Source organism: Botrytis porri (genome assembly GCF_014898465.1).
Source record: "Botrytis porri strain MUCL 3234 chromosome Unknown BPOR_002, whole genome shotgun sequence".
Lineage (NCBI taxonomy): Eukaryota > Fungi > Ascomycota > Leotiomycetes > Helotiales > Sclerotiniaceae > Botrytis > Botrytis porri.
In genome coordinates, this window is record NW_024066076.1 from 3,674,134 (window position 1) to 3,700,699 (window position 26,566).

At 38.5% G+C, this 26,566-nt stretch overlaps 7 protein-coding genes across 7 annotated transcripts; 4 read left to right on the top strand and 3 right to left on the bottom strand.

Annotated features, from left to right (window-relative positions):
• Positions 1-1,413: 1,413 nt before the first annotated feature.
• EAF01_002086 (uncharacterized protein) lies at positions 1,414-4,401 on the bottom strand (the record flags this gene model as incomplete). Its single annotated transcript, XM_038910336.1, has 1 exon — positions 1,414-4,401. One exon carries the CDS (start codon positions 4,399-4,401, stop codon positions 1,414-1,416), a length of 2,988 nt encoding a protein of 995 aa, XP_038775148.1.
• A 5,580-nt stretch (positions 4,402-9,981) lies between these two features.
• On the top strand, positions 9,982-12,438 carry EAF01_002087 (uncharacterized protein; the record flags this gene model as incomplete). The annotated part of the gene is made up of 5 exons (XM_038910337.1): positions 9,982-10,260; positions 10,311-10,344; positions 10,395-10,586; positions 10,637-11,217; positions 11,380-12,438. The coding sequence occupies 5 exons, from the start codon at positions 9,982-9,984 to the stop codon at positions 12,436-12,438; spliced, it is 2,145 nt and encodes a 714-aa protein (XP_038775149.1).
• A 295-nt stretch (positions 12,439-12,733) lies between these two features.
• EAF01_002088 (uncharacterized protein) lies at positions 12,734-13,976 on the bottom strand (the record flags this gene model as incomplete). Its single annotated transcript, XM_038910338.1, has 4 exons — positions 12,734-12,836; positions 12,896-13,034; positions 13,090-13,781; positions 13,843-13,976. The coding sequence occupies 4 exons, from the start codon at positions 13,974-13,976 to the stop codon at positions 12,734-12,736; spliced, it is 1,068 nt and encodes a 355-aa protein (XP_038775150.1).
• Positions 13,977-14,732: 756 nt separating this feature from the next.
• Positions 14,733-15,847, top strand: EAF01_002089 (uncharacterized protein; the record flags this gene model as incomplete). The annotated part of the gene is made up of 5 exons (XM_038910339.1): positions 14,733-15,121; positions 15,173-15,332; positions 15,387-15,554; positions 15,612-15,646; positions 15,703-15,847. 5 exons carry the CDS (start codon positions 14,733-14,735, stop codon positions 15,845-15,847), a joined length of 897 nt encoding a protein of 298 aa, XP_038775151.1.
• A 2,342-nt stretch (positions 15,848-18,189) lies between these two features.
• EAF01_002090 (uncharacterized protein) lies at positions 18,190-19,716 on the top strand (the record flags this gene model as incomplete). Its single annotated transcript, XM_038910340.1, has 1 exon — positions 18,190-19,716. The coding sequence occupies one exon, from the start codon at positions 18,190-18,192 to the stop codon at positions 19,714-19,716; it is 1,527 nt and encodes a 508-aa protein (XP_038775152.1).
• A 741-nt stretch (positions 19,717-20,457) lies between these two features.
• EAF01_002091 (uncharacterized protein) lies at positions 20,458-21,890 on the top strand. The gene is made up of 3 exons (XM_038910341.1): positions 20,458-20,621; positions 20,677-21,342; positions 21,391-21,890. The coding sequence occupies exons 1-3, from the start codon at positions 20,619-20,621 to the stop codon at positions 21,628-21,630; spliced, it is 909 nt and encodes a 302-aa protein (XP_038775153.1). The 5' UTR covers positions 20,458-20,618; the 3' UTR covers positions 21,631-21,890.
• An 806-nt stretch (positions 21,891-22,696) lies between these two features.
• Positions 22,697-23,152, bottom strand: EAF01_002092 (uncharacterized protein; the record flags this gene model as incomplete). The annotated part of the gene is made up of 1 exon (XM_038910342.1): positions 22,697-23,152. The coding sequence occupies one exon, from the start codon at positions 23,150-23,152 to the stop codon at positions 22,697-22,699; it is 456 nt and encodes a 151-aa protein (XP_038775154.1).
• Between the last annotated feature and the right edge of the window lie 3,414 nt (positions 23,153-26,566).

A 26,566-nucleotide genomic window follows, 5' to 3' on the forward strand; every position in this document is an offset into this window, starting at 1 on the left:
TTTGCAGATAATCTATGGGTATAGATAATTTGTGCGCAGCCTAATTGCTCACGGCACTATAATGAGTATTACCATGTTTATTCTCTTCCCGCTAGGGGCAATGCTCATGACTATGTTTGGAAAATGGTGGATTGACGCAGTCTTTCAAAAATTCAGTTTGGTGATGCTCAGTGCTGGTTTCGGATTGGGTGTTAAGTTGGCAATGTCCAAGGATTATGTATGTATTTCCGTGCATCCACCATTGGATTCATCGCTTTCTTATGAGTATCCAGATTCAATATTCAAATTCACAATGAAATGACTGACTTATAATAGTTATTCAAGAACCAAGGCAAAATGCATACAAGTTCTAGTCTAGCTCTCTTTGTGCTCTTAATTATCTAGGCTATCATGGGCCTCATTCATCACCTCGCTTATCGAAAACACCGCGTTAGAGGAATCCTCGGATATATACATGTATGGTATGGCCGTTGTTTACCAATTTTGGGAATTATCTGCGGTGGCTTAGGATTGCAATTGGTAAGAAATACCAAAGGTGGTGAGATTATTTATGGTCTCGTAGCGGGGCTGGTAGCCATATCTTATTTTACGATATTGCGTTGAAGAATATGGGAAAGTTTGTGGACAATAAAGTGAGAAGGAGTAGAGGTGGAGAGGAAGGAAGAAACATTGGAGAAATAATCCCGATGAAGGGTAAGATACCGACGACGATCAAGCATAGTAGCGAGCGATTTCCGGCGACTAGTCGGTTATAAAGATTTACTTATAGCAGACGTCGGCTTGGAGGAAGAAATACCTCAGGCAGTGCGCAATGTGTAAGTTTGAGAAAAGAATCTTTCATATACAACGCCATGAGTTACCTCTAGAATGATTTCATCGAATATGATGCTGGTGATGCGCGCATACATATGATTTAGGGCTCACTTGGAATTGTCATAAATTCTAATATTTCAGTGTTGAGTCTATATTTGTATACCTGGGTAGATTTCGAGTTCTCAAAAGAGTCCAGGAGTAAATATGTTTTAAGTGCTACTAGAAGACTATATCAGTTACCTCTGAAGAATGAGATATATTACTAGGGAAATTATCACTGTGCGCCTAGCCGGCTTCTCATCAGTAGTTTCCAAATCGATCTCATTGTTTAAATTTTAACATGGCTTTGATTTTTGAACAGGTAATATAGATTCACTGCAGCTCGAACCTTTAAAGGATGATTGTCTTTTTAATTGATCTCTTGATATTCACCGATTTGACTCGGAAAGCATAATGCAATTTTTTCATGCTTTCGGGGTCTATATTCTACAAAATAACTCATCTCCAATACATTATTCATTGCATCACTTCAACCTCAAGTGTTGATCGAGCCTTCATGCTGCTTTAGTATGACTTTTGCACTCTGAAAAAGAGTTTACCTCAAGCCCACCTCAACACCCAATCACTGCTCCATGCTCCATCACTAGTGACATCAGACAATTCTTTGATGTCGAGTAATTGACTGGTAGAATTATATGTCCATCCACTGGTAAGACTAGCACCATTCAGTGTAACGTTATTAACACTTGACGAAATGCCCATGATGGTGATGTTTGCCAGTGGATTATTGTCAACGTAACTACCTCGACCTGATGCATGAAGTGAATTCTGCGTCATTGAGAATTCGACCCAAAAAGTAGCATTTGGGGCTAGAGATTCTCCATCATCTAGGTAAAGCTCACCACTAGCAGTCCCTTCTAAGCTGGATGCAATCAACAAGCCCCATGGATTATTTCTACATTCACGAGTCGTTAATGCAGGCTCTTGAATAGGAAGAATGGCGCCACCTCGAATGTAAACAGGAATATGACCAAGTGGTGCATCAATTGTGATGTTTTGACCGGGAGATGAAGTGATAGCAGATTGATTATACCAATCATACCAGACCTGCCCTTTTCCTGATCCCGGGAATACACCGTCGACGGTAGTAGCGCCTTGTTCTAACACGGGTGTCACCATGATATCTGGGCCGAATAAGAATTGTCGATCCGCAGACGCTAGAGTGGGGTCATTAGGAAATTCCCAGGCAAGAGCGCGCATCACGGTTGAGCCAGTGGAATGAGCCAGGTAGAATATAGTATAGATATATGGTAAGAGAGTATATCTGATTGTAGTGGCTGCCTTAGTTGCATCGATGACAGATGCCCACACATAAGGTTCCTGAGAGGGGGCGCCCAAAGTATTATGATTTCGGTAAAAAGGAAAAAACGAAGAGACTTGCATCCAGCGATTGCAGAGTTCTTCGTCAGAATTTCCAGAGAAGCCACATGTATCTGCGCCAAACATAGGAATTCCAAACAAAGAGAATGACAGAGCTTGGGGGATGGATAAGAACATGTAGGCCCACAGAGAGTAATTGTCACCCCCCCAATGTCCAGCCCATTTTCCGGATCCTGCAAAAGTAGAACGTCCAATGATAAATGGACGTTTGGATGGAGAGATATTGAGGAGGGCATTATAAGTTGCATTCAGAATTTGGTGCCCAAACAAATTATGATAGTCGTATTCTTGTGTCCCACCGTGATGTGTTGCATTTGGTGACACGGCATGAACATCCAATGAGCCTAAGACATTGTTGATGGTGTACGGAGGGTAAACTATATCGCGAACTCCTGGTGTAGGTGTTGTGCGGATGTAGCTCGTGGATGAGGACGATAATAACGCGGTTGATGTAGCGTAAGTAGAGGACTGACTGACAGAGGCAAAGGATGCAGCTGCGGCTTCAGTAGCATTGGTAAGATTAAATCCTTCTGGGTAGGTAAAGTCGATATTCCCTGGTTCGCCAGGTAGAAGGAACGGTGGATGAACGGGATTGAGAGTAAGATTATCGCTACCGCATGATCCAACACAGAAAGAAGAGACTTCACTCATGTCAATCCAGATGCCATCAAATGAAAAGTTTGAATGCCATGCGGTCAGCTCGTCTGACCACCATTGGTGTGCTCCAGTGCCATTTAACACAGATCCAATCCAATCAGGAAAGACTGTGTACCCAGGCCATACACTTCCTATGTATAAACTGCCATCGGGATTCAACATAAAACTGTCGGTTTCATTGCCACGATTGAAAGGAGGGTATACATCAGTTTCATTTTCTGGATTAGGGATGTATATTGCAGAGTCAACGATCGGAACAATGTGTTGTCCGTTGCCGTGAAGTTTTGAAATAAATTCAGCACCTTCAGAATGTCCGAATCTGACTTGGTCAACTTCGAAGTCGCGGTACTGATTCATATAATCAATATCCAACCAGATCGTTTCTAATGGGAGGCCAAAATTTGCGAAATTGTTCACTACTTTGCCGAGTTGAGTCCAGTTTGCGTAACCCCATCGACATTGGTGATATCCGAAAGTAAAATATTGTTGCATTGCTGGGAGTCCGACTGCACTCATTTGATATGCTTTGGTAACCTTTTCTTGTGTTGGGCCAGCATAGAAATATAGATCAATACTCCCACCGAGAGCCCTCCATGTTATATTTGATGGTTTCATCAAGACTTCTTGTCCATGGGCGTTTCGCTGATAGACACCATGAGTGTAAGAAACGTAGTCTGCGGTGACATTCGTTGCATTTGCGACATATGTCAAGTTTCCTGTGCTTGCATCAACCTCGTAGTATCTTGTGTCAAGATAAATTCCATGGTTGCCGTAAATGTTTGCGTCGATATTATCACCGACATCAGCGGCCCAAAAAGTACGAGTAAAATTGTTGCCCATACGAAATTCATGGATGGATTCTCCCAATCCATAAAGATTGTAATTTTCTGGCAGGGAACTAGCAAATTCGATGAATTGGTTTTCGTAAATCAACTTAGTGCCGTTGGTGGAAAAGAGAACATCCCCTGTGGATTGACGAAAGATTGAAAACGAAAACGTTGGATCGTTGCTCCATAAAAAGCTAAGGTCAAGAGTGGCAGAGTTCGCATCGGCATCAATGGATGGTTTCTCTACAAGAGACTCTGGGAGAATAAACCAAGAGCTGTTCGAAGGTCCAACATAAGTAGGAACAATTTCCACATGAAGACGATCTTTCGATTGATATTCTACTGTCATATTGAGGAAATCTACATCCGTTCCATAAACATTGCAGGCATCACCAGCTAATGATAAAAATGCCGTCAATCCGTACTTAGTTCGCTTGATATTCGATGCCGTATAGCCCGGACAAACATGTTGCGGATTGACTGCTTGCGGATCTTGAATATTTGGGATGACAGGTGCGCTCACATCAATCGAAGCGGGAAGTGTATAAACGGAACGATAACTTGCGGTAGCATTTGATTGCGAAGATGTTGGACTTTGCGCAAATGTTGTGTGGAGAATTGCTGTGGCAAAGGCAGCAACTGTGACACCAAGTCTGCCCCCCATTGTTCCTCGGACGGGTTTAAGGTAGTTATACACGAAGTGAAAAATAAGAAGCAGGAGAAAAAAAGTCCATAGACCAAAGTATGATGGAGAAACTGATGGCTGAAAAAGAAAGGAGGTGGCGATAGCTTCCGGAGAGCAACCAAGTGAGTTTATATAATATAACCACCCCTCCTCCGCACTCTGCCTCTCGCCAACCCCGCTCAAGAATAGGTCCCGTATTAAATAGATCAACATCATGGAAGAAAAATTATACTTACTAAATCAAAGGATATGGTGTTGTGAGACCTTGTTAGCCGCGGATAGAAGTTTTTCACCTTCGAAATAGAGCATGTTGAAAAGGGCCGAAATGTATGCAAGAAGTGGTGGCATCTACTTTGGACGGGAACACACCGATGAATCGAGAAACGATCAGCAGGTCGATGTCTTTGAGAGAAACGTGTGGTATTGAAGTGTACTTGGAAGAAGTGCAGTGAGGTAGTAGGTATGTACACTGGTGGTGTCATGTAATACCTAGGTGGGGATGTTGGGGAATCGAGAATTTGGGGAGTAAAAGTTTCAGCGAACAATTTGTGTAATAATGTGGCTCGAGTGGCTCGTGTGGCTCGTGAGGGTGGCTCGAGTGTGGTGATGAACGGCGGGAGTGTGGGAATGTGGGAATGTGGGGTTAGAAAAGGCTGGGGAACGAGGGGAATTAGTGCAGAGCGGCAAAATGGGCCTAGCACGTGCTTAGGTAGTACTGCGCTTTTATAGCTCTGGTACCCGTATGGAGCACAAAGTATACCTGACCGAACCTTACTATGATGGAAGTAAGCGGGTTGGAAGAAAGAGCAAGGTGATTTCTGCAAAGAATACTGCGAAGAATACTGCGAAGAATGCAGCAAAGTGAAAACTTGTGCAAACATCGAGTGTTGTGATGGGGTTGTTTGGTAATCTCCCACTTATGTATCGAGTTCACTTCAATACCGGTACTTGATACTTCATAAATTCAAACCGAGGTACTAGGTAGGTGGCACATGTACTACTTTACTGGTTGTTCAATGGTGGCAATACCTACCTAGGTAAGCTTACCAAACCATAATAATTTGCCTAGATACCTAATAGTAATTATCTAAGAAAGAATGATAATCATATGCGGTAAAATGACTTCCCACCTTCTTCGATACTTTCTCGTGTCAATGATGCGCAAATCATTCAAAATTAGCACTGTCAACTTGACACAGACTAACAAATAATGTATCAAACCATCGAGCTGTCGATAATCATATCCTTGATGTGGGAGTCGGACCGGCACATCATTGTCAACAGTTTCCTTGTATCCTACTTACTTTTGATAAACATTAGCTTCGTCTCCTTAAGGTTAATGTTCTCCAGAACTCGCTACATTCTTCGCTCAATCTTGAACACACTTCAATCAAATAGACTTCTTACAAATTTAAACTATTGTTCTTTACGAACGCAGAGCGAATTGCTTTGCTTATTGTGCGACTATGAAACATTCAAATTATAAGCTCCAACCCTGTAACAACAAAGTTAATACTCCAAACGAAAAGAAATTCAATCTAAATCCCTATACGAATTTTTAAAAAACATATTACAATCTTAATCTTTCTTTTATTATAAACAAAATACATACTTTATTAATAATAAACAAAAATAGTTTATTTTGAGATTTATTTATTATTATATTTTTGAAAAAAAAAAAGAGAAAACAAGAGTTCTAAAAGAGTTTTAAGATTTTTAAGATTTTTAAGTATCAAAATTATAGAAAAAGGTAAATAAAAGTATATATACATAGAAGCTAAAGATGTAGAAAGAAGTAAATGTAAAAGCTAAGAGATAAATAAAAATTATTAGTTGAAAGTGTCATGAATTAATTATAGCTCTACTTAGTAGGTTTAATATTGATCAAACTACTTATACCCTTTTAGGGTTACGTGGCTTAGTGGTAGAGTACTTGGCTCCGTGACAGAAAGTTTAAAAGAGAGTAAATTCTTTTATAAAGTATATTACTTTCGAATTATTATTTAGTTATAAGCTTTATTATTATACTATAAATATATATTATTTAAATAACAGTTTACTTTATTTCTAATCTATATATAAATAAATTCGAATAAAAATTCGAATTTACTTTGAAAATTCTTATATTATATATAACATTATTAATTAATAATTATTAAAAGCTTTATATTATTATATTAATAAATCATTATGTTATTTATTCAAAGTACAAAAGTGTTACGACGGGTAACATTGGATCACGTGACGAGTGTCATGTGACAGGACGTTGGAGCCTTTGGAGCTTAGGATCCAAGGGATCCAAGTAGAACAGAACCATGGGTTTCGTAGAGCAGGAAGGTCTATATAAAGGAATGAGTTTCATTATAATGTAGAGCTTCGTGCTCAAGAACAATCATTAGTTTCATTACTATAGTTACGAGAATTGCAACCAGTTACAACCTTATTGAATTCCTACTTGAAGTCTAGTCTAAACCACCTCGAGAGATCTCTAGACACTTCCACGTGACCCTAGAGGCAGCTCCCGTAACAAAAAGATAGATATAATTTTTATGATTCTATATAATAATTCAATATAAAATCTTCTTAAAGAGAAAAAAAGAAGAGGGATTGAAAAACAAATAAAATCTAGAAACTTCTTATAACGTGTTTTATCAGTGTGCAGGTCATATCAGTATATAGATCACTTATTTTATATACAAAATTCGTCTATGCGTAACCGTGTACTTTCTCTATTTATAGATATAATTTTCTGAAAATTTGATACAAAATACTGGAATATATGAGAACTTTAAGAATCTGATTAGTTTTAGGAAATTCGAATTTATAAAGTTTTTATTATAAAAATAGTTTTTTTGTAACGAAAATCGTGACAATTTCCTTTTTTTTTATAGAAAATGATGAAATTATTTTATAAAAATTAGATTAATAAAAAATCTAGATTTTAATTATTTTTTAAAATCTTTTATTCAAGAAAATAATGATTAGTTATTAAAATATTAATATTTTAGAAAGCTTGATTTAGATGGTTTTCGAAATGACCCGCATACTGATATGACCCGCACACTGATAAAACACGTTATATTAAATTATTATCTTAGACTAAAGTTTTCAATGAAACTTTTAAAATCTAAGAAATTCATTAAAACCTTATTGATTAGAATAAGCTTTGTTATATATGATAAAAAGCTTAATTAAATTAATAAGGTAGAAACAATTTATTCAATATAGTATTAAAGTTATTGAAAATTATATTATATTAATGAGTGGATGCTTTGTCAAATACGGAATCTGCCACCGCAGAGCGAGCTCAACACAGAAACATGAACGAGCATCACATATCTCTCGCTTTTATCATCAACATCTGTCGAAGTCTTCTGGCATACGGCCCCGAATCGCGCTGCTTAGCTGTGGAAGTGAAAAAGATATCCAGCATAATTGCCATTTCAGTAGTTCACCCTGGAGTGAAACAAGCAAGCAAACAGACAAAGTATAAGACTTCGGGGAAGTTAATTAGAGGGTGAAAGTATGCAGTATAATCTGTCATGGAAGATTATGTCGTACCATTTTCTCGCCCTTAGCAGCCTTTGTGACTTTTTATCATGAGAGTTAATACCCGACTTCTCAACCTCGAACGCCGCAGTCTATATAAAAAAAGTGCTGGGTTGGATAAGCCTCCATCTTCTCATTATCATGGACGCGTTGACAAATCACTTTTCTGTCAAAGATTTGCATCTGGCTTTGGATGCAATAAAATGGGCAACACGCCGGCTGCCGGTGACTAGCAATGCTGCTTGACACTTCTTACTGCATATTCACTTGCCTCTAATATCGTCGGTTTGTTTCAGATCAAGATGTCACAATGGCACCACTCTGCAGGAAACACCCCAAAAGTTATGCGGACACCTTATACCTCGGTATATTATATTACGGTAAGCAATGACAACATGGTTATCCCGGTAATCCTATTTCACAACATGTTCAACATGCCATTTCGTTTGAGTTTCGTCGACATCATTCATCCTCTTAGCTTTGTGGAGTTTGTAATCTTTCAGATGAACATCCAAATATCAATATTCGATGTGGAGGCCCCTGTTGAGAATCATCCGCGTTCGAGACTTTATGATAATCTTTTGCTTACCAACGTCTATTCCATAACGAAAGCCAAGCAGTCAGTGTTCATATATTTTTACCCTACAGAGTACGTCTTCGACCTTCTTATTACTGGAAATGAGCTCCGGGCTCCACAAATACTATGGCTTTTTCCGCAGAGCTTTCGGACTATGTACTGTTTATGATTCTTTCATGTAAACTTTTCATTGGGTATCGCACAATCTGCGAGCGACTGATTTCAGAGGCTCATTCTCTTTTCTTGATCTTAGTGCGTAATTATTTATTGTCAAGCTATATTGTGACAAGGAGACACAAGCTAGCAGCTTAAGGCCTCGAACGTCAATGCTTATAAAGTACAATACTTTGTGGGGACCAATTGTGTGCCACGACAAGGTGGTTTATATTGCTTTGCCAATTTTCTGGGGATCAAAAAATGATTCCATTTTTACTTCTATGCGCGCCCACATACCAACATCTATTGTTGAGCCTTTCTTGAGCCTGTCTTCATTCCAGATTTTACGTCTTATATATTCTCCCAGTATCGAGCAGAAACCAATCCTCAGACCTTGTTCCATCATTCTCACGTTACCCGAGTTAAAGGTCGTATCATGTACTACTAGCAGGCATTGAAGATGATGTATTGCTTGCGGAGTTATTCTTTGGAATCCATTCACCTTCTTTTCATCTTGTCACACAAGCTTCGCCGTGGACACGCGTCAAACACTTATGCATGCTTCAATTTGAGATGATGCCGTGGTGATGATCTGGAATAGTCTACATAAATCCTTGGCTTTTCCAATCGTCTAATTGTTGATGTTGCTTATGGATTTCCACGCTATGGTGTCGGTGGAGCCTTTTATTTGCCGAGTCATGGCAGTGAAAGTACCGATCGAGAGACTAACGGTCATGTATTTGCTTGGATCCAGGATCAACGTTCCCAACAATCGAGTGCCGCGGGCTGCATTGTTGGTTGCATGTCATGGATACTTTGTTCTCCATTACACAAGAAACCTTCCATGGTTTCCCTTGTCAGTTCCCTGCATATGCACTTTGAAAAAGTCGATTGATAATCAAACTGCCTTTATTATTGGCTTACGATCAGAAATCGTGCTACGCATAACTTCATTAACCTTAGCAACACCCACGCAACACCTGCGTACAATTGCATGGTAGAGTGATGTCTCGGCTTCTTGTTGATGAGTGATTTATGGTTCTCAGGGTGTGCTTCCAGATGCTTGCCTGGAAGCTTGCTTTGCGTGATTTGATTTCTCATGGATCCATCGAGGAGGGAATGCAATCGTCTTACCTTGCGAATATTCTAGCACTCCTTGGGAATTAGTGCCAGAACTTTTTGCCTATAAAGAGGCCTTCCCAATTCATCCTTTTACCATCTCTGTAACGTTAGCTTTTGTTCAAAGACAGTCAGCTTGTATCATCAATTCCGTCAGGATGTACTTGGCAACAGTCCTAAGCCTCGCGGGCTTGGCCGCAGCTCAATGTCCATACGGAATGGACACGCAACCTCAAAAGCGCGAACCTAACGATGCTCAAACCAGTAGTTCTAGTTTCTTAGACCAGTTCACATTAAATGACACCAACACATACTTCACTACCGATGCGGGCGGGCCTATACAAGAGGATACTAGTTTGAAAGCTGGTGCGAGGGGCCCAACACTGCTTGAAGATTTTATATTTCGTCAAAAGATACAGCACTTCGACCATGAACGAGTATGTGTTCATTCCTCCATAATCAATGGTTCTACTAACTTATTGCAAAGGTACCAGAACGTGCCGTCCACGCCAGAGGCGCCGGTGAGTACTACATCATATCTCTTGGTAGATTATCATTAACATTCATGTAGGTGCACACGGTGTTTTCAAAAGTTATGGAAATTATAGCAACATAACGGCAGCTAGCTTTCTGAATCAAGAGGGTAAAGAGACACCTGTCTTCGTACGATTCTCCACTGTTGCTGGAAGTCGAGGTAGTGCTGATACTGCACGCGACGTCCATGGCTTTGCTACTAGGTTCTATACGGATGAAGGAAATTTCGGTATGAATCGTTCTTATCTCGGTAATGCGGAAAAGCTTACGAATTTTTAGATATTGTCGGGAACAACATTCCTGTTTTCTTCATTCAAGATGCAATCCTCTTTCCTGACCTGATTCACGCTGTCAAACCATCCCCGGATAACGAAATACCTCAAGCAGCAACAGCACACGATTCTGCTTGGGACTTCTTTAGTCAGCAACCAAGCTCACTGCATACACTCTTTTGGGCCATGGCTGGAAATGGAATTCCAAGATCATTCCGCCACATGGATGGGTTTGGTATTCATACATTTCGTTTGGTCACTGATTCCGGTACTTCCAAACTGGTTAAGTGGCATTGGAAGAGTAAACAAGGCAAGGCAAGCTTGGTCTGGGAGGAAGCTCAAGTGCTTGCGGGGAAGAATGCAGACTTCCACAGAAAAGATTTGTGGGATGCTATTGAGAGCGGCAATGGCCCTGAATGGGAACTCGGGATTCAGATCGTGGAGGAAGAAGATGTGTTGAAGTTTGGATTTGACCTTTTGGATCCCACCAAGATCCTTCCTGAAGAGCTTGTTCCAGTCCAAAAGATTGGAGTCATGAAATTGGATGCTAATCCTCGAAATTACTTCGCGGAAACAGAGCAAGTGATGGTAAGATAATTCCTACATCCCGAAAGACCAACGTATTCAAAACATCGAATTGAAGCCCAACAACTAAAGACTTTGATATCTTCAAACGCTTTGGTTGCTATTCTACTATTCGGACTATTGGAAACATCATGGGAGATATAATGCTGATATTAAGTGATGTAGTTCCAACCAGGGCACATAGTGCGTGGCATTGATTTTACGGACGATCCACTTCTTCAAGGGCGCATCTTCTCATATCTGGATACACAACTAAATCGCCATGGTGGACCAAATTTCGAGCAACTGCCTATCAACCGCCCCATCGTTCCTGTCCACAACAACAATCGTGACGGTGCGGCGCAACAATATATCCCTCTTAACACTGCTGCTTATTCTCCAAATACTCTCAATGATGCGGCTCCAAAGCAAGCAAACCAAACAATCGGTAGAGGCTTCTTCACAACTCCTGGAAGAACGGTCTCTGGTAATTTAGTAAGAGAAGTCTCGTCAACTTTCTCAGACGTTTGGTCTCAACCCAGGCTATTTTACAATTCTCTCATCCCAGCAGAACAACAGTTCCTCATTAACGCGATCCGATTCGAAACTTCTCAACTTACATCTAGCGTTGTGAAATCAAATGTCCTTATTCAATTGAATCGCGTTTCACACGATCTTGCCGCACGTGTCGCTTCGGTCTTGAATCTACCAGTTCCGGAAGCAGACAACACTTACTACAATGACAACAAAACTTCCTCCATCACCATATTTGGCAATGAGCTCCCATCGATAGCAACACTCAATGTCGGAGTCTTAGTGAGTGTTAAGAACAATGCAACTTTAACACAAGCAGCCGATCTTGCAGCATCGTTTTCGACATCCGGGGTAAACGTCAAAGTCATAGGGGAAATCTTGATGAACGGAGTGGATGTCACCTATAGCGCATCGGATGCGACACTATTTGATGGCATTCTCATAACTGATGGTGCCGAGACTTTGTTCACAAACGGTTCAAAGTCGACGTACTTCCCAGCAGACCGACCTCGTCAGATCTTGTTGGATGCGTACAATTGGGGAAAGCCTGTAGGAACTTTGGGAAATGCAAGAACGGCATTGAATACTGCGTCAATATCTGCTGGACCAGGCGTGTATACTAATTTAACGGGTGTAGGTGCGCTTGTTAAGGAGTTTGAAGCTGGATTGAAGACTTTTAGGTTCGTTAATAGGTTTACTTTGGATGATTGAAAGTAGTTGCCTATGGCTTGAAAGATGTGTCTTAATCTTTGCTTTCGTTCAATTCATGATAAAGTAGATCAAATATTCTTCATCTTCTGAAAACTCAAAGCAGGTTTTTGGGTTAATCAACTTCGAGTGTCTAGAAATCTGCAATTTCTCGGCTGCATTTGTGACTAACGTTAATCATGAATTCGATTGTCACTTAATCTTTATCTTTGCCACATGTATGATTTTGTAAGATATCTTAAACTTGATTGTGGTAGTTAATCTAGAAAACAAAGCGACACTCAGGGGCGGCGAAAATTCAATGCCCAGGCTCAAATATTACCTTGTGTACCTGCATTTTATTGAAGATATCATATCCTTCAACTACTTCACTCAAGGGCATAATCTTGTCGGTCATAAAACTGTATCTAATTAGAACCCTACTTTTAGAGATTTTCAGGATCAAATTGAAGAAACTTACTCAAGTTTATCTTGGTTCTTTTTGAGAACCTCCATAGCTTCTGAGAAAACACTTCGAACAGGACATCGTCCAAATTGTGATTTCACGTTTTTCCCATAAGCCTCCATACCTGACCAAGGAATCTCATCTTGCTGCACACCTATGATCATAGTTTGTTAGGTAGGTGACCTTTCTAAACCGAGAAATCTACTCACCGAAGCTCGTGATTGTTCCCCATGGCCGCAGCAAATCAAATCCAGTTCTCAGCGCATCTGCATGACCGACACCCTCAATTACACAATCAGCCCCTCTTCCGGCAGTCAATTCATGTACTCGCTTCGTCAATTCTTCTTTGTTCGTCTGATCGTTCCACGGTTCTGCGCCCAACTCTTTAGCCAATTCCAACCGACTCTCCACACGATCGATAGCTATCACGATCTTTGGTTTATACTCCAAAGCATTGATCAAGGCACAAAGACCAACCGGCCCACATCCAATTAAAATCACAACACTATTGCTTATGGTTTCTTGCGACATTCCATCAAAAGCATTCTTAGCGGCAAAATATCCGGTAGGGAAGATATCTGCCATCAACACCAACTTCTTCTCATCAATGCCCTCCGGCGCTTTTACAGCTGTTGCATCTGCCAATGGCACTCTCATGTACTCGGCTTGACCGCCATCTAGTAAAGGACATCCGAATAACAAACATTTTTCGCATCGCGAAGAATACCCTCTTATACAATAGAAACATTCACCACAAGACACAGTGAATGGCATGACAATCAAATCGCCTTTCTTGTGTGTCTTTACATCGTTTCCCAATTCAACGATTGTGCCTGCGGTCTCATGACCCATGATGAAGCCTGTCTTCGAAGCTTGATGTCCCCTGAAAACGTGGAGTTCACTGTGAAATCGATCAATTTCGAGCTTCCTAGCCAAGTACTTACAATGCAAGGTCAACTTACCTTCCACACAATGCCGAGTATTTGACCTTGATTATTACATCTGTTTGGTCCACGATTTTCGGAATGGGTCGATCTTCTAGTCGAACATCAAGAGTTCCATGGAATACTACGGCTTTCATGGTTTCTTGAGCCATTTCTATGAAAGGGTTCAATGCTTGCTCTTATAATGTCTTAATGTCTGAGTATTCTAGAAGGGGTTCAGAATTGGATTATTTCAATATCCTACGAGCGGTCGCTACTCATATCAAACGGCTTCCTACAATACCTCGGGAACTTGCTTTTTTGATTGTTTAGCTTCACTACCGGGATATGCGGAGTGATCAATTCGAGGAGGGGTAATTAGTGGGGGCACATTTTGTTCTTACCAAATCTTCTCGAAATCATCTTTTGGCTTGAGTTGGGTCCAGTTAGTCAGTTTAATTAAATCACATGCAACAATTTGAGGCGTCGGGCGTTTCTCATGATGTGCGGAACGGATCCATCCAGTCAATCATCGACAGAGAGGGAGTTCAGAATCTTGTTTTACCACATACTTAAGGTTAGCTCGAACTCGAATGTCCTTTCTAGCTCACAACTCACATCGCATAACTCACCTCACAGCTTATTTACAGATCTGCCTGAAGGTACTAACTAATATTTGTAATTGGATCGTCCTAGATTGTGCAATGTACTCTGTAAGATGTGATAGCTAAAAAAAAATAAACAAGATCGCACTGGTTCCATAAAGCGGGGTCGAGTGGATCATATCAATTACAGGTATAAGAATTCATTGAGATCTACCCACCAGATTTTAATCTTCAATGATACTATTTAATACAAGATACCAATACCATAATCTCATATTAAACCATTCAACTCCCCAAACAACGATCTTGATTGCATATAGAACAATGGCAGGAATACAACGGGCTCTCGATTCAGGCGCAGTGCCTGCTCATGTCTCCAATGTCTGTCCTCCAGGGACACGGGCATATTTACTCGAACTTGGATGGCTAGAATGTGACGAGGGGTTTGTAACAAGAGGTGGTAACACATCGTTGAAGTCTGCAGAAGGAGAGAAGTTTGCGAACAAACGGAGAGAACTACCCATATATGCCATATTAATTGATCACCCTTTTGAAGGTTTGATACTTTGGGAAACAGGGTGTGGGGTTGATTATCCTGAAGTTTGGGGTCCACAAGTAATCGATATTTTTGCACGCATTAAGTATGAACCAAGACATGAATTGAGAGCGGCTATTGAAGCGACAGGACACAAACTGGAAGATGTCAAAAAAATGTAGGATGCCTTTGACCAATGAGCTAAGAAGATACACTTACCGAACAATAGAATTCTGGGCCACCTGCATTTGGATCATGCAGGTGGATTGGATCAATTCCTAGAGAGAAAAGATGTCGAGATTTGGGTTCATGATATAGAGTTGCGTTCGGCATTTTGGTCCGTTGCCACTGGTGCCGATGTTGGGGTCTATTTAAAACATTATTTGGATGTAAGCCAGCCTCTTGTTATGATTGATGTCTCGTAAAATGCTGATTTCGAACAGTTATCGTTGAATTGGAAGACGTTCGATGAGAGAACCGTCGATTTTTGTCAAGGAATTACTCTTCATCATCTTCCTGGTCACACTGATGGTCTCGTGGGAATGCAATTGAACCTCCGGGAGACCGGAACATTCTTTTTTATCAGTGACCACTGTCACGTAATTGAAAATGTTAGTAGAATTCATCCTCATTCTGGTCAATGTTATAATCTGTTAACAACATGATAGTGGCGAGATGGAGTACCTCAAGGATGGCTAGCACGGTATGAAATGCTTGACACCACTGAAAGAGAAAAGGGAAGCTAATATGAAGTTACAGTGATCATCCAGCTTGGTTCCAAAGTACCCAGCGTTTGAAACGGTTGGAATCTACAACCAAAGGTCGAGTGATACCAGGGCATGATAAAGGAACGTTTCTCCAACTTCAAGGTGAGATAAATGATGGGAAAGGTTATCTAGAATAGCAAATGACGATGTGTATGACTATGTGGTGAGGTTTCATCAGGAATACACATAATTGTTACCTTTGCTTCCGAAAAGATCAACAATCTGAAATGCAGGGCAAAAACTAAAAATCTTGGGCAAAGTAAGATCTTTCTTAACATTGAAACTGTTTCAAATTTTGAGACAGTCCCGGTTGTTAGGTTGATTCGTAATAATCACCTCATCGAAGTGACTCAAATACTGTTAAAACCCTTGAACTAAAATCTTAATCACATATGGTTAGATGTCCTTACATATCCTTACATGAGCCAAGGAAGATACACTTCGCAATGCCCGAGCCAGCACTTGTCTCCTCACAATAAAAAATACGATGAATTCTGCGACGTACTTCTATGTTGAAAGACACCAAACCTAAACTCTTGAACTCTATCACATCAGACATTCTATGGTTCGAAGAAACTTTTATCAGGACTTCCTGTTGTATTTTCAGAGAAATTGAACGAGCCAGAGAGGATTCGGATTATGTATACCACTTTGATACCCTATGATGTCCCCTGCAGAGCCGCAAAGCAACTGAGAAGAGGAAACCTTCGACAAGCACCCATAACCATGGATGGAAGGATGACATTGTTAAGTGGATGTTGAGAGCATGGCTGAGGGTTCAACCGTATGGTATTCGGGCTGACAGTTTGTTGAGATACGAGATGAGATAGGTGCAAGTGATGTCTAAACCACAAAGGTACCACCGCCTACAAAGCGACTTTTGCGATAAATTCGAGATTCGGGCAGTACTGCTGCGGAAATCTGAGAGAAAGAATATGAGAAAATGGTCCGAATAAAATATTCATAAAGTAAAATTAATTTGAAAATTAACTGTCTGGTCTCTAGTAAGATTTGAGAATTGAACCGCTTGGTATCAGTATCGATTCCACAAGTTTCCTTCTGCATTTTGTAGAAGTGCCTCGAAATTTCGATGATGCAGTTTGACTGGAGTCGTTCGCGCTGTCGATGATAAACGAAAATGACGTGTAAAGGATGATTTCATCTGATCTCTGCACACGACAGACTTCAAGACCTCTCCATCCTACACACCTCCTATCGCTCTCCCACCTATTGAGAAATATGTGACTGATACGTAGAAGTCTGGGTCGCCTTCCATGTGATTGCGTCCATGACCTACAGTGGAGAGCAAATGCGAAATGAAGCGAAAAGCAATTGAACCTCGTGACAGCTAGATGCAAAGCGTGGAGACTGGAGGCCGCCACAGTTACCTGTCTCGGTCATCTGGGGCAAATGCGCATGGCCTGCATTGGGACAGAATTTTGAGTTTAGGAAGAGAAGAGAGAGGTGACTCTGAATCACATTTCCTCTTCGCTACTATGATAATAATATTAAAGGAATGATAGAATGACAAGAGGAGCATGACTCCAGAACAAGAGGGGTTTGTTGACCTGCACTACGTGTGTACATCCGATGTAAGATCTCACAATTGATTGAATTCTTCTATGATTTTTTCTTATGGCCGACTTGAGGATCTTAGATACATACCTTGCACCTGCCTGAGTATGTACTATGCAATCTTACTATTATGTATATACTCTAGGATTCAGGTACAAAAGACAAGGAAGAAGTACGAAGTAGTTAGTAATTAACCTTAGTACCTCCTTGGTTTATAAGACTGTCTCGACTATAACATCCTATCAGCTCAGGGCCATTTCAACTCCAAACCTTGTACTGTAAGTCAAACATCGGAAGGTAAAAGTCTATTCGGGAAAATTTCAAGAACCAATCATTTTATTTTGATTTTCTTCTCATCATTTCACACAAATGAATAATAATGGACCATTCCAAAACCCCAAGGTGGAAGTTATGTGTATGTTCAATTAGGATTCTTGCTCAGAAGTGGTCTAAATGATGTGAGCACTTGTTATATTCATTTTATTCGAGCGAGATTTACTTTGTTTGCTCTGAGGGATTGCATGTTGAGTATGTCTAAGTACACGTACTAATCGCTTTCGGTTCCCCAGTTCAGCCCAGAATTTGCTTGGATCTTCCACACTACACACAGTACTAAGCAAAAACCTTGGAAACTTTCTTCTGATCCTTCATCATTCTTCCTCCTACTCCTTTCACCTTCTTACTACTACTACCACCTCCTTGGGAGAAAAATTTAATTTACGTTTCATTCTACTTCGTACTAGAATAAGCCCTATCAATAGCAAATGCATATCGAAAGAAATTATACAGAAATCTTTACATTCCACTGCAAGAACCTGATGCGACCATCCAAGAATCACCAAAAGCTACATCGAAATTATCGTTCCCAAATTCGAGCTGACGCTGAACGTCGCCGTGGTGCACCATGAATCAATCGCAGGCACAACAGAAACCAGCCATAACTACAATTCGAGGCTTCCAGACTCCTGCCGTTTCGGGTGATGAAGATTCTGATTATGGCTGCAATACTCCAGCACGATATAACCCGAAGATCGGCGATGTTGTCAGCGCAAATTGCAGCCCTTCATTGAAACCGTTCAAATCTCCAGGAATTGGTGGCATTAGCAGATTAAAGCTACAACTCGATACTCTCAACTTGGAGAATGAATCCAGAACAAATTCCATGGTGCGCAGCCGCCCTCAATCGCAACCACAAAGCAGTACGGCAACGACTTCCGATGACTTGAGCGATGATGAACGATCCGACAGCACGACATATGAGATACCCTTGGAACATGATTTTGTTAGTGAAAGTGTGCGGGCACAACCTATGTTCGGTGCAATTGAAGGAGGATTGATTCAGGATACGATTGCGAGAAAAATGGCCGCAGACGACTTTGAACCCTTACGATGTTTAGGCAAGGGTACGTTTGGGACTGTCATTTTGGTCAAGCAACGTACAACCGGGACATTATTCGCTCAAAAACAATTCAAGAAGGCATCCTTGACGGTCCATAAGAGATTGGTGGAGCAGACGAAGACGGAGAGAAGCATCCTCGAAAGTGTAAATCGACATCCCTTCGTCGTCAAACTATTCTACGCCTTCCAGGACCACGAAAAATTATACTTGATCTTGGAATACGCGCAAGGCGGAGAGTTATTTACCCACCTCGCACAAGAACGTATGTTTTCCGAGGAAGTCGCATCCTTTTACATGGCAGAGATGGTTTTGGCCCTGGAGCATCTCCATCGCAATCTTGGTGTCGTCTATCGCGATCTCAAACCGGAAAACTGTTTATTGGATGCCGAAGGTCATTTACTTCTCACTGATTTTGGACTCAGTAAAGTAGCTGTGGACGAAAATGATAAATGCGACTCTTTGTTAGGTACTGTTGAATATATGGCACCTGAAATTATCCTTGGACAAAAGTATGGAATGGCCGTGGATTGGTGGTCTTTTGGTGCTCTTGGGTTCGACTTATTGACTGGCAGCCCACCCTTCCAAGGTCAAAATAACAAAGTGATTCAGGACCGGATCACGAAGCAAAAACTTGCTATGCCTTACTTTTTAGGACCCGATGCCAAAGATCTGTTGACGCGCCTTCTCCGTAAGGAACCCAACAAAAGACTCGGAGCTCATATGCCCAAAGACATGGCCATCATCAAGAAACATCGATTCTTTCGTCGTATAGATTGGCAGAAGCTTGCCAAAAGAGAAGTCGATGCACCAATTCAACCATTCATAACAGATCCAGAACTTGCGGAGAACTTTGCGGAAGATTTCACGGAGCTCTCCTTGAGTCCTGTAGTTACTAGTCACAATGGTGTACCATGGAGCGCGACCTCTGCAAACGAGAACAACCCCTTTGGTGGATTTAGTTATGTTGCAAGTCAAAGTTTATTGGATTCGAATGGATTCTTGGAGATGCATCAAAATAAAGTGATAGCTTGAATCTGGTTCCTTGGGAAGAAGGGGATCATGTTCCAGTCTACAGTGACGGACGCATTTTCAACAAGTATGGTATTTCTATATGAGGAGTTGCCTTCGGACCACCGGGAGATACGCCGCATATATTGGTTATTCTGTAATCTAGAGCAATAGACTAGATGCTGGTCTATTTGGTAGATCGTATATATGTTTTCTGGCGTTTTCTTTTTCCAACGTAGATGATTAGGAAATGAGGAAAATTTGGTGGCGACTAGAGGTAGTGATTATGGATTTAATGGTTGGTGGGTGGTAATTGGGAATTTCACAGAATGGTCAATTCATAGATTGCTTGCTATTGGGGTATAGGAATGAATAATTGAAAATGACTAAGGAAAGTTTATGACCTTTGTCGAATTGTCGAAAAGCCATTTTGGAATGAATATCCTATTGTTGTGACTAAAATGTCGTCGACTCTTCCCTACGTGGATGTTGAATGTCGATTGCCATATCTAAAAGCCGCCCCACTAGCACTCACACCCGTATCTCCAGTGATTCTTTTCTCTTTCCCTTTTCTCTTCCGAACCACAGCAATTGAATCAGATCTTTGAGATATCGCGACCTAAGTTCTTCCTGATCCTTACTACCTAGGTGGGTAGATATATAGGTATAGATAATGTATTAGAATGGCATTTTGAGGTCGTGATCTTTGGGGTTTCGAGTACAATCTTCAATCACGTCATTACTTCCTGAATATCCAATCCATAAGATACCTAGCTAGTACCTACCTACATAAACACCCACCCTGACAAATACTCCAACCCTCAAACACTTACAACAATTTTACACCAATTCAACACCAACACAACACGTCAAAAGACAACCTGGGGTCTAACTACCTTGTAACTACCTTCACTAATTATTCAATCATGGTGAGTACTCAGCAACATCCCACAACTTATCTCTAATTCCTCTAATTGATCTCAGGGAGGAGGAGCTAATTTACCTCCCCAGTCAAATGACTCAAAATCAGCCGTCGAGCTTCTTATTCTCGGAGCGGGATGGACATCAACCTTTCTCATCCCACTTCTTCAACAAAGAGGAATAAAATACGCCGCTACTACTACTACAGGTCGTGATGGAACTTATAAATTTCGATTCAATCCAGAAGATGACACTGATACTCGAAAACAAATGCTTGACCTTCCAACGGCTCAGAGTATATTGATTACGTTCCCGCTGAAAGGAAAGGGGCAATCAAAATCCCTTGTGAAATTTTATCAAGATACACACTCTTTGGAATCTATCGAAAATCATGGTTCATTTGCTTCATTTCATTTCATTCAATTGGGGAGCACAGGAATTTTCACTATCCCAGGTCAAAGTACATGGGTCACACGCCATTCATCGTATGATAGTGCTGATGACCGAGCTGTCGCTGAGGATGAAATTCTTGGGTTGGGTGGATGTGTCCTGAATTTGAGTGGATTATGGGGCGGTGAAAGAAACCCAAAGCATTGGATTGAACGAGTAGCTGGTTCAAAAGAGATGCTGGGCGGTAAAAAAAGTTTGCACATGGTACATGGACTTGACGTGTCGAGAGGGGTGGTAGGAGTGATTGGAAATTGGGAAAAGGCGAGAGGCCAAAGATTCGTGAGTCTGTCGTGATACTAAATGATTCTTTACTAACTCCATCATTAGATATTGACTGATCTGATGGTCTATGATTGGTGGTCATTAATCTTGGGTTATGCGGGTGAATTAGATGCGGAAAATGGAAACGGAAAGATGGAAGGCAGGCAAATCAAATGGATTGGTGAGCTAATGAAGGAACATGATGTCAAAGCTTTACCAAGGTCAATGGATGACTTGGGAAGGTGTTATGACTCCAGGGAGTTCTGGGAAAGTTTTGAAGTCATGCCTGTAAGATCGAGGATATGACTCGGATAGTAGCTGATATGACCATATTGGTATCTTGCTGCCAGCCACGATCCATATAAAGCCGTGCCTCGTCGCCACTCAAACTGAGAGCGAACCAGACATAGAAAGAAAGTTCGTCGGCCCGATACATCATCAGGAAAAGCCTTGCAAAGTTGCGGGGAAACGAGAAGGTGGAACGAAATTTATATAAACAATACCATTTTTCATTTTCTAATCATTAGTGATTTATACATTATATCAAAGAACATCAGTGTGCTCGGACTATTTGACTTAAACATCGTTGAGAACGTGATAATCGCAAATGGGTAGGAGGGGTGGGGGTGGGTGGTAGTAGCCCACTTGCATTGCATGCGGAAATGATGACGTTGAATGAATTGAAGTTGTGCCTTTTGAATTCTGTACAAGAAAAATTAACTAATTATATGTAAGAGTAGAAGCAAAAGATCAATATGTAATAAGTCATCTTTTTAACATATTATAATCTATTTGTTATAAGAATTCTAAAACCTCCTCATTATATAAATTTCGATTTCCCTATTAAAATCATTGATTTTTCAGTTTTTAAGATTCCTATTTTTTTATTAAAACTTTATATAAAATGATTAAAAGAATTCAAAATCGATTAAAAATTACTTTAATTATATGCCACAAAAACTAGTTTATTTTTTTAAAAAAAAAATATAAAATTATAAGTTATTAAAGATAAAAATTATGAATTTTCCTAAAAAATTGTTTATTTTGTATAGGAAAAATATTACAAATTAAAAATTTAAAAAAATTTCAACTTCAAGTTTAGTTTATGTATGAAAATGTATTTTATTTGTTTGGGTTCTTGTTGTTGATAAAGGGACAGATCGAACAAGGAAATTTATACTGTCTATTCAAAGGAAGACGAAGGAAACAAAGGAACTAACATGGGGAGTCTCAGAAGAATGACAGAAGTATGTACCTTGACAAATGAAACCATAAAGGAGTGTGGTTAGCGAAACGAGCTCAGCTGTCTTTTTTTCCTTTTCTTCTCTCTTTTCGTTCTCTCACTTCACTCCCTCAAACCTTCCCCTGAAGCTCATTTTTCAAACTTCTTCATCAAATTCTGCACCTTTTCTCCGATCTTCCGGCCGACGACCTTGGCTGTGCTTGGTCGGGCTGGTGTTGAAGGTGGAGGTGGACTTTGATGTGATTCGGGTTGGGGCTGGAATGTGGCTGCGCGAGATGATTGAGCACCCGAACTGTTTGGACGAACCTTTTCGTTACCTTTCTTGTCCAAGGAGATGCGGCGCCTGTGGTAAGCCAAAGGTTGTTTGGGTGCGAAAGATTCTTTGATGACTAAGTCGAAGGCCAAACAACCACAGCACTTTTCCTCCACTCGGACACTAGGTTCTCGGAAGTAGTTTGGGCATTCAAGGGGTTTGAAGTCCTTTTTCTTACTTTTGGATTCGGCTTTAAGTTGATCGGCACACTTGCGGAATGTGGTTTTTGGCTCACAATCGCAAGTATGGATGACGGCTGAGTGTCGACACATGTTGATGTATGTTCTTTTGGGTGATCAGTAAATCTTATGTAGTAGTGTTATCAGAGTGTGATGATAGAGACTAAGATAGAGTGATACTGAGGAAAGAAGAGATAAGTAAAGATTAAAAGGATTGACTTATATACTTGAAAGTTAAACCTTGTTTAAATACTGATTGATTGCTATTCTGATGTTGTTCGAATAGTATTTTACGATTGAATCATCTTTTGACTACAACATCTTAGATATATCCGTTATCACGACGGACAATATAAAATGGAATAATAGCATTTGAACAATCAGACCTAGTTTAATGATAGTTTTAACTTTGTTCGATCTCGTACTTGTTAGAGAATGATCTCTTTGCATTAACTTCTAAGAACAGTCTTTCGATTGTAAGAAATTTCACTGATACGATGGAATGATGAAATATAAGAGTCTAGAATATCAATAACACTATTAGATTAAACTCATGGGACTAAAATTCGACTTTGAACCTGTTTAATTTATTCGAGTTCGTAAAGACGATTTTATATAAAATCATTTAATTTATTTAATTCTTATTTTTTTTAATAAATTTGCTTTTGAATATATCGTTATGTAGCTTTAAATAAGAAGATTTCAAATATAATATTCTAATTTTTATACTTTTATAGAGAGTATTGAAAAAAATCTAGAAATCGAGTTGCTGTTTAAATAATCAAAATTATTCTAAATTCAATTCAAATTAGAAATTTTTTGAAAATTGAATTATTGAGAATCTTTTAGAGAACTTTCTAGGTTTTATTATGAACTCAAGATTGAAATTAAAAGTTATAAAGTTTTTGAAATTATTTAGGAATAAAAACCAATAAAAAATTTATTTGTAGATATTTTTTGATAAAACTTTGTAACTTTCATTGTAATCAAAAAGCATAAGTTATAAAGCTTTTTAGAAAAATATTATATAATAAGTTTTAGTTTTAGATTTGATAAATCAATTGATTACGAATATATTTAAAAGTAAAATCTTATAATAAATTGACAAATTAATATTTTTATGAAAAACTTTATAACTTTCAATATAAAATCAATGATAAATGAAAAGTTATAAAGTTTTTTTGATAAAATATTAATTTATTTTAAATACTTAAGAATATTTATCGATTGGATTAACTTGAACCCTCAACTTCGCAAAACGATCTGAAAGAGAAGAAAAAGTTTCAACAAAATGAATCATCAGAGCTACACAGGTGCGTTGTATTCATTTAATAATATCAATTCAGCTTCATATGCTGATAGAACCAAGCAATCGAGGAAAACCTCATCAAATGGAGACACCACATTGGCCAAAGATTTATGCTGCAAAATGCGAATTGGAATTTAGAGGACAAGAGTCACAGTTTTGACCAAATCAAATCACTAGCAGAAAACCTCTACGCCCCGCAGATCAGGGTGTATTCGTCCTTAAAAAATGAATTCAGAAAGCTGTCGACTTATGCCGACACAACTGTTGTAGCCGGTCGCGGTAGTCCACTGGTGATGCAAAAAGAGAAATTGCAGAGGGAAAAGTTAGTCACCGTATATGTGATTTATTACCATGATGGCCAGCAAGAAGCGATAGCCCATCTGATGTCAGAGCCTGAAAGAATGGACCTTGGAAGTGCCGAGTTATGGAACGAGACATTAAGAAGGTCAAGCCTGAAGTGTTGAGGGAGTTGCTTAGCGTTAAGAGTAAAGCTGTTGTCATATAGGTACTAGGCTGCGCACAAATTATCTGTACCCATGGATTATCTGCGGATAATCCGCTTTATAGGTTATTCATTAAAGGTTCTATTTATTTTGTGGATTATTTGTTGAGGCTTTAAAATTACTTACTTTATAACGTGGTTTATCAGTGAGCGGGTTATATCAGTGAACGGGTCACTTGAAAATATATCAAAATTAAGCCTTTTTCAATATTCTTATTTTAATAATTAATTCTTATTTTGAAAATCGAAAAGAATTTTCAATAACAATAAAAAATTAGCTTTTTATAAATCTAGGTTTTTTTATAAATATTTCTATTATATTTTAAAAAAAATAGAAATTGTTACGATTTTCGTTACAAAAAAGTTAATTTTATAATAACTATTATAATAATTTAATTTTTTAATAAATAATTAGATTTTTATAATATTTATATAATTAAATTTTATTATTTTCAAATTTCTTTAAATTATATTATTATATAAAGAAAGTACACGATTACGTACAAACGAATTTTGTATATAAAATGAAGTAACTCGTTCATTGATATGACCCGCTCACTAATAAACTACGTTATAGATAATCCATAGATTATTTATAAGTAATTCATTTATTTATAAATAGATGGATTATTTGAGGATATATAGGTTATTTATGAATAATTTGTGAATTATTTATAAATAATTTATGGATATATAGATTCTCCGCTTTTTTTGTTTAAAATATGAAGCTATTTTTAGATTATTTTCTAGTTCAAAAGTGATTCAAGTTTGGATTTATATTAATTTTTATATTAATTATAAAATTATATTAATATTATAAAAGATTATGAATAGTTATATAATATACAAGTAGGTGAATATCTGTAAATAATTTGTATTCATTTTACAGGTTACTCATTCAGATTCTGAATTATCTACTCTATAGACGAATTATCCGCGGATTATCTGTCGAGGTCATTATCCGCTTCGCGAATACTCGTTACGCAGCCTAATAGGTACTTACTATCTTTATATAATAACATAGTTTATTAGTATGTGTATTATATTAGTATATACATTACTTTTACTTTAATTTATATTCTTCAATTTTAATATATGATTTATCAATTATATAATCGAATAATAAAAAAGAAAGAATATTCATAATATGAATTTCAAGCGTTTTTTTTTTAATTTTTAAAAAAAAGATATAGCGAATTATATTCTTGAATTAAAAGGAGGAAAAGTCATTAGAAAGCTTTAGATATATTGATTTATAAAATGTTATAAGAAATTAAAAACATGTTTTAATTATATTTATAATTTTTAAAGAACTTTTTATAAAAATCCTAAATTTTTAAATAATGTTTTCAATTAATTGTGAATATATAAGTGAAATATAGTATTTTGAATAAAGATTTCTATAATTTCGATGAAACCAACTTTATAATAAGGATTATATACATAATAATGATTATTATTAATATTAAAAGATATAATAAAAGTAAATCAATACAATTAAACAATTAAAAATAAACTACAATAATAATATATAAAAATAAAGGTAAAACTATTCTTTTATTTTTAATTATCTAAAAACAAATCTATTTCTTCAATTAATATATTGAAATGAATTTTTCTATGAAATAAATTATTAAATTTATATTTAATAAATAAATAAACAATAAAACAGGTTTAAAATAATTAAAATACTTTA

Excerpts from the sequence above, each read along its gene's own strand:
- EAF01_002091 (XM_038910341.1), top strand. Across the intron at positions 21,343-21,390 it reads AGGCGAGAGGCCAAAGATTC|ATATTGACTGATCTGATGGT; the intron begins GTGAGTCTGTCG and ends CTCCATCATTAG.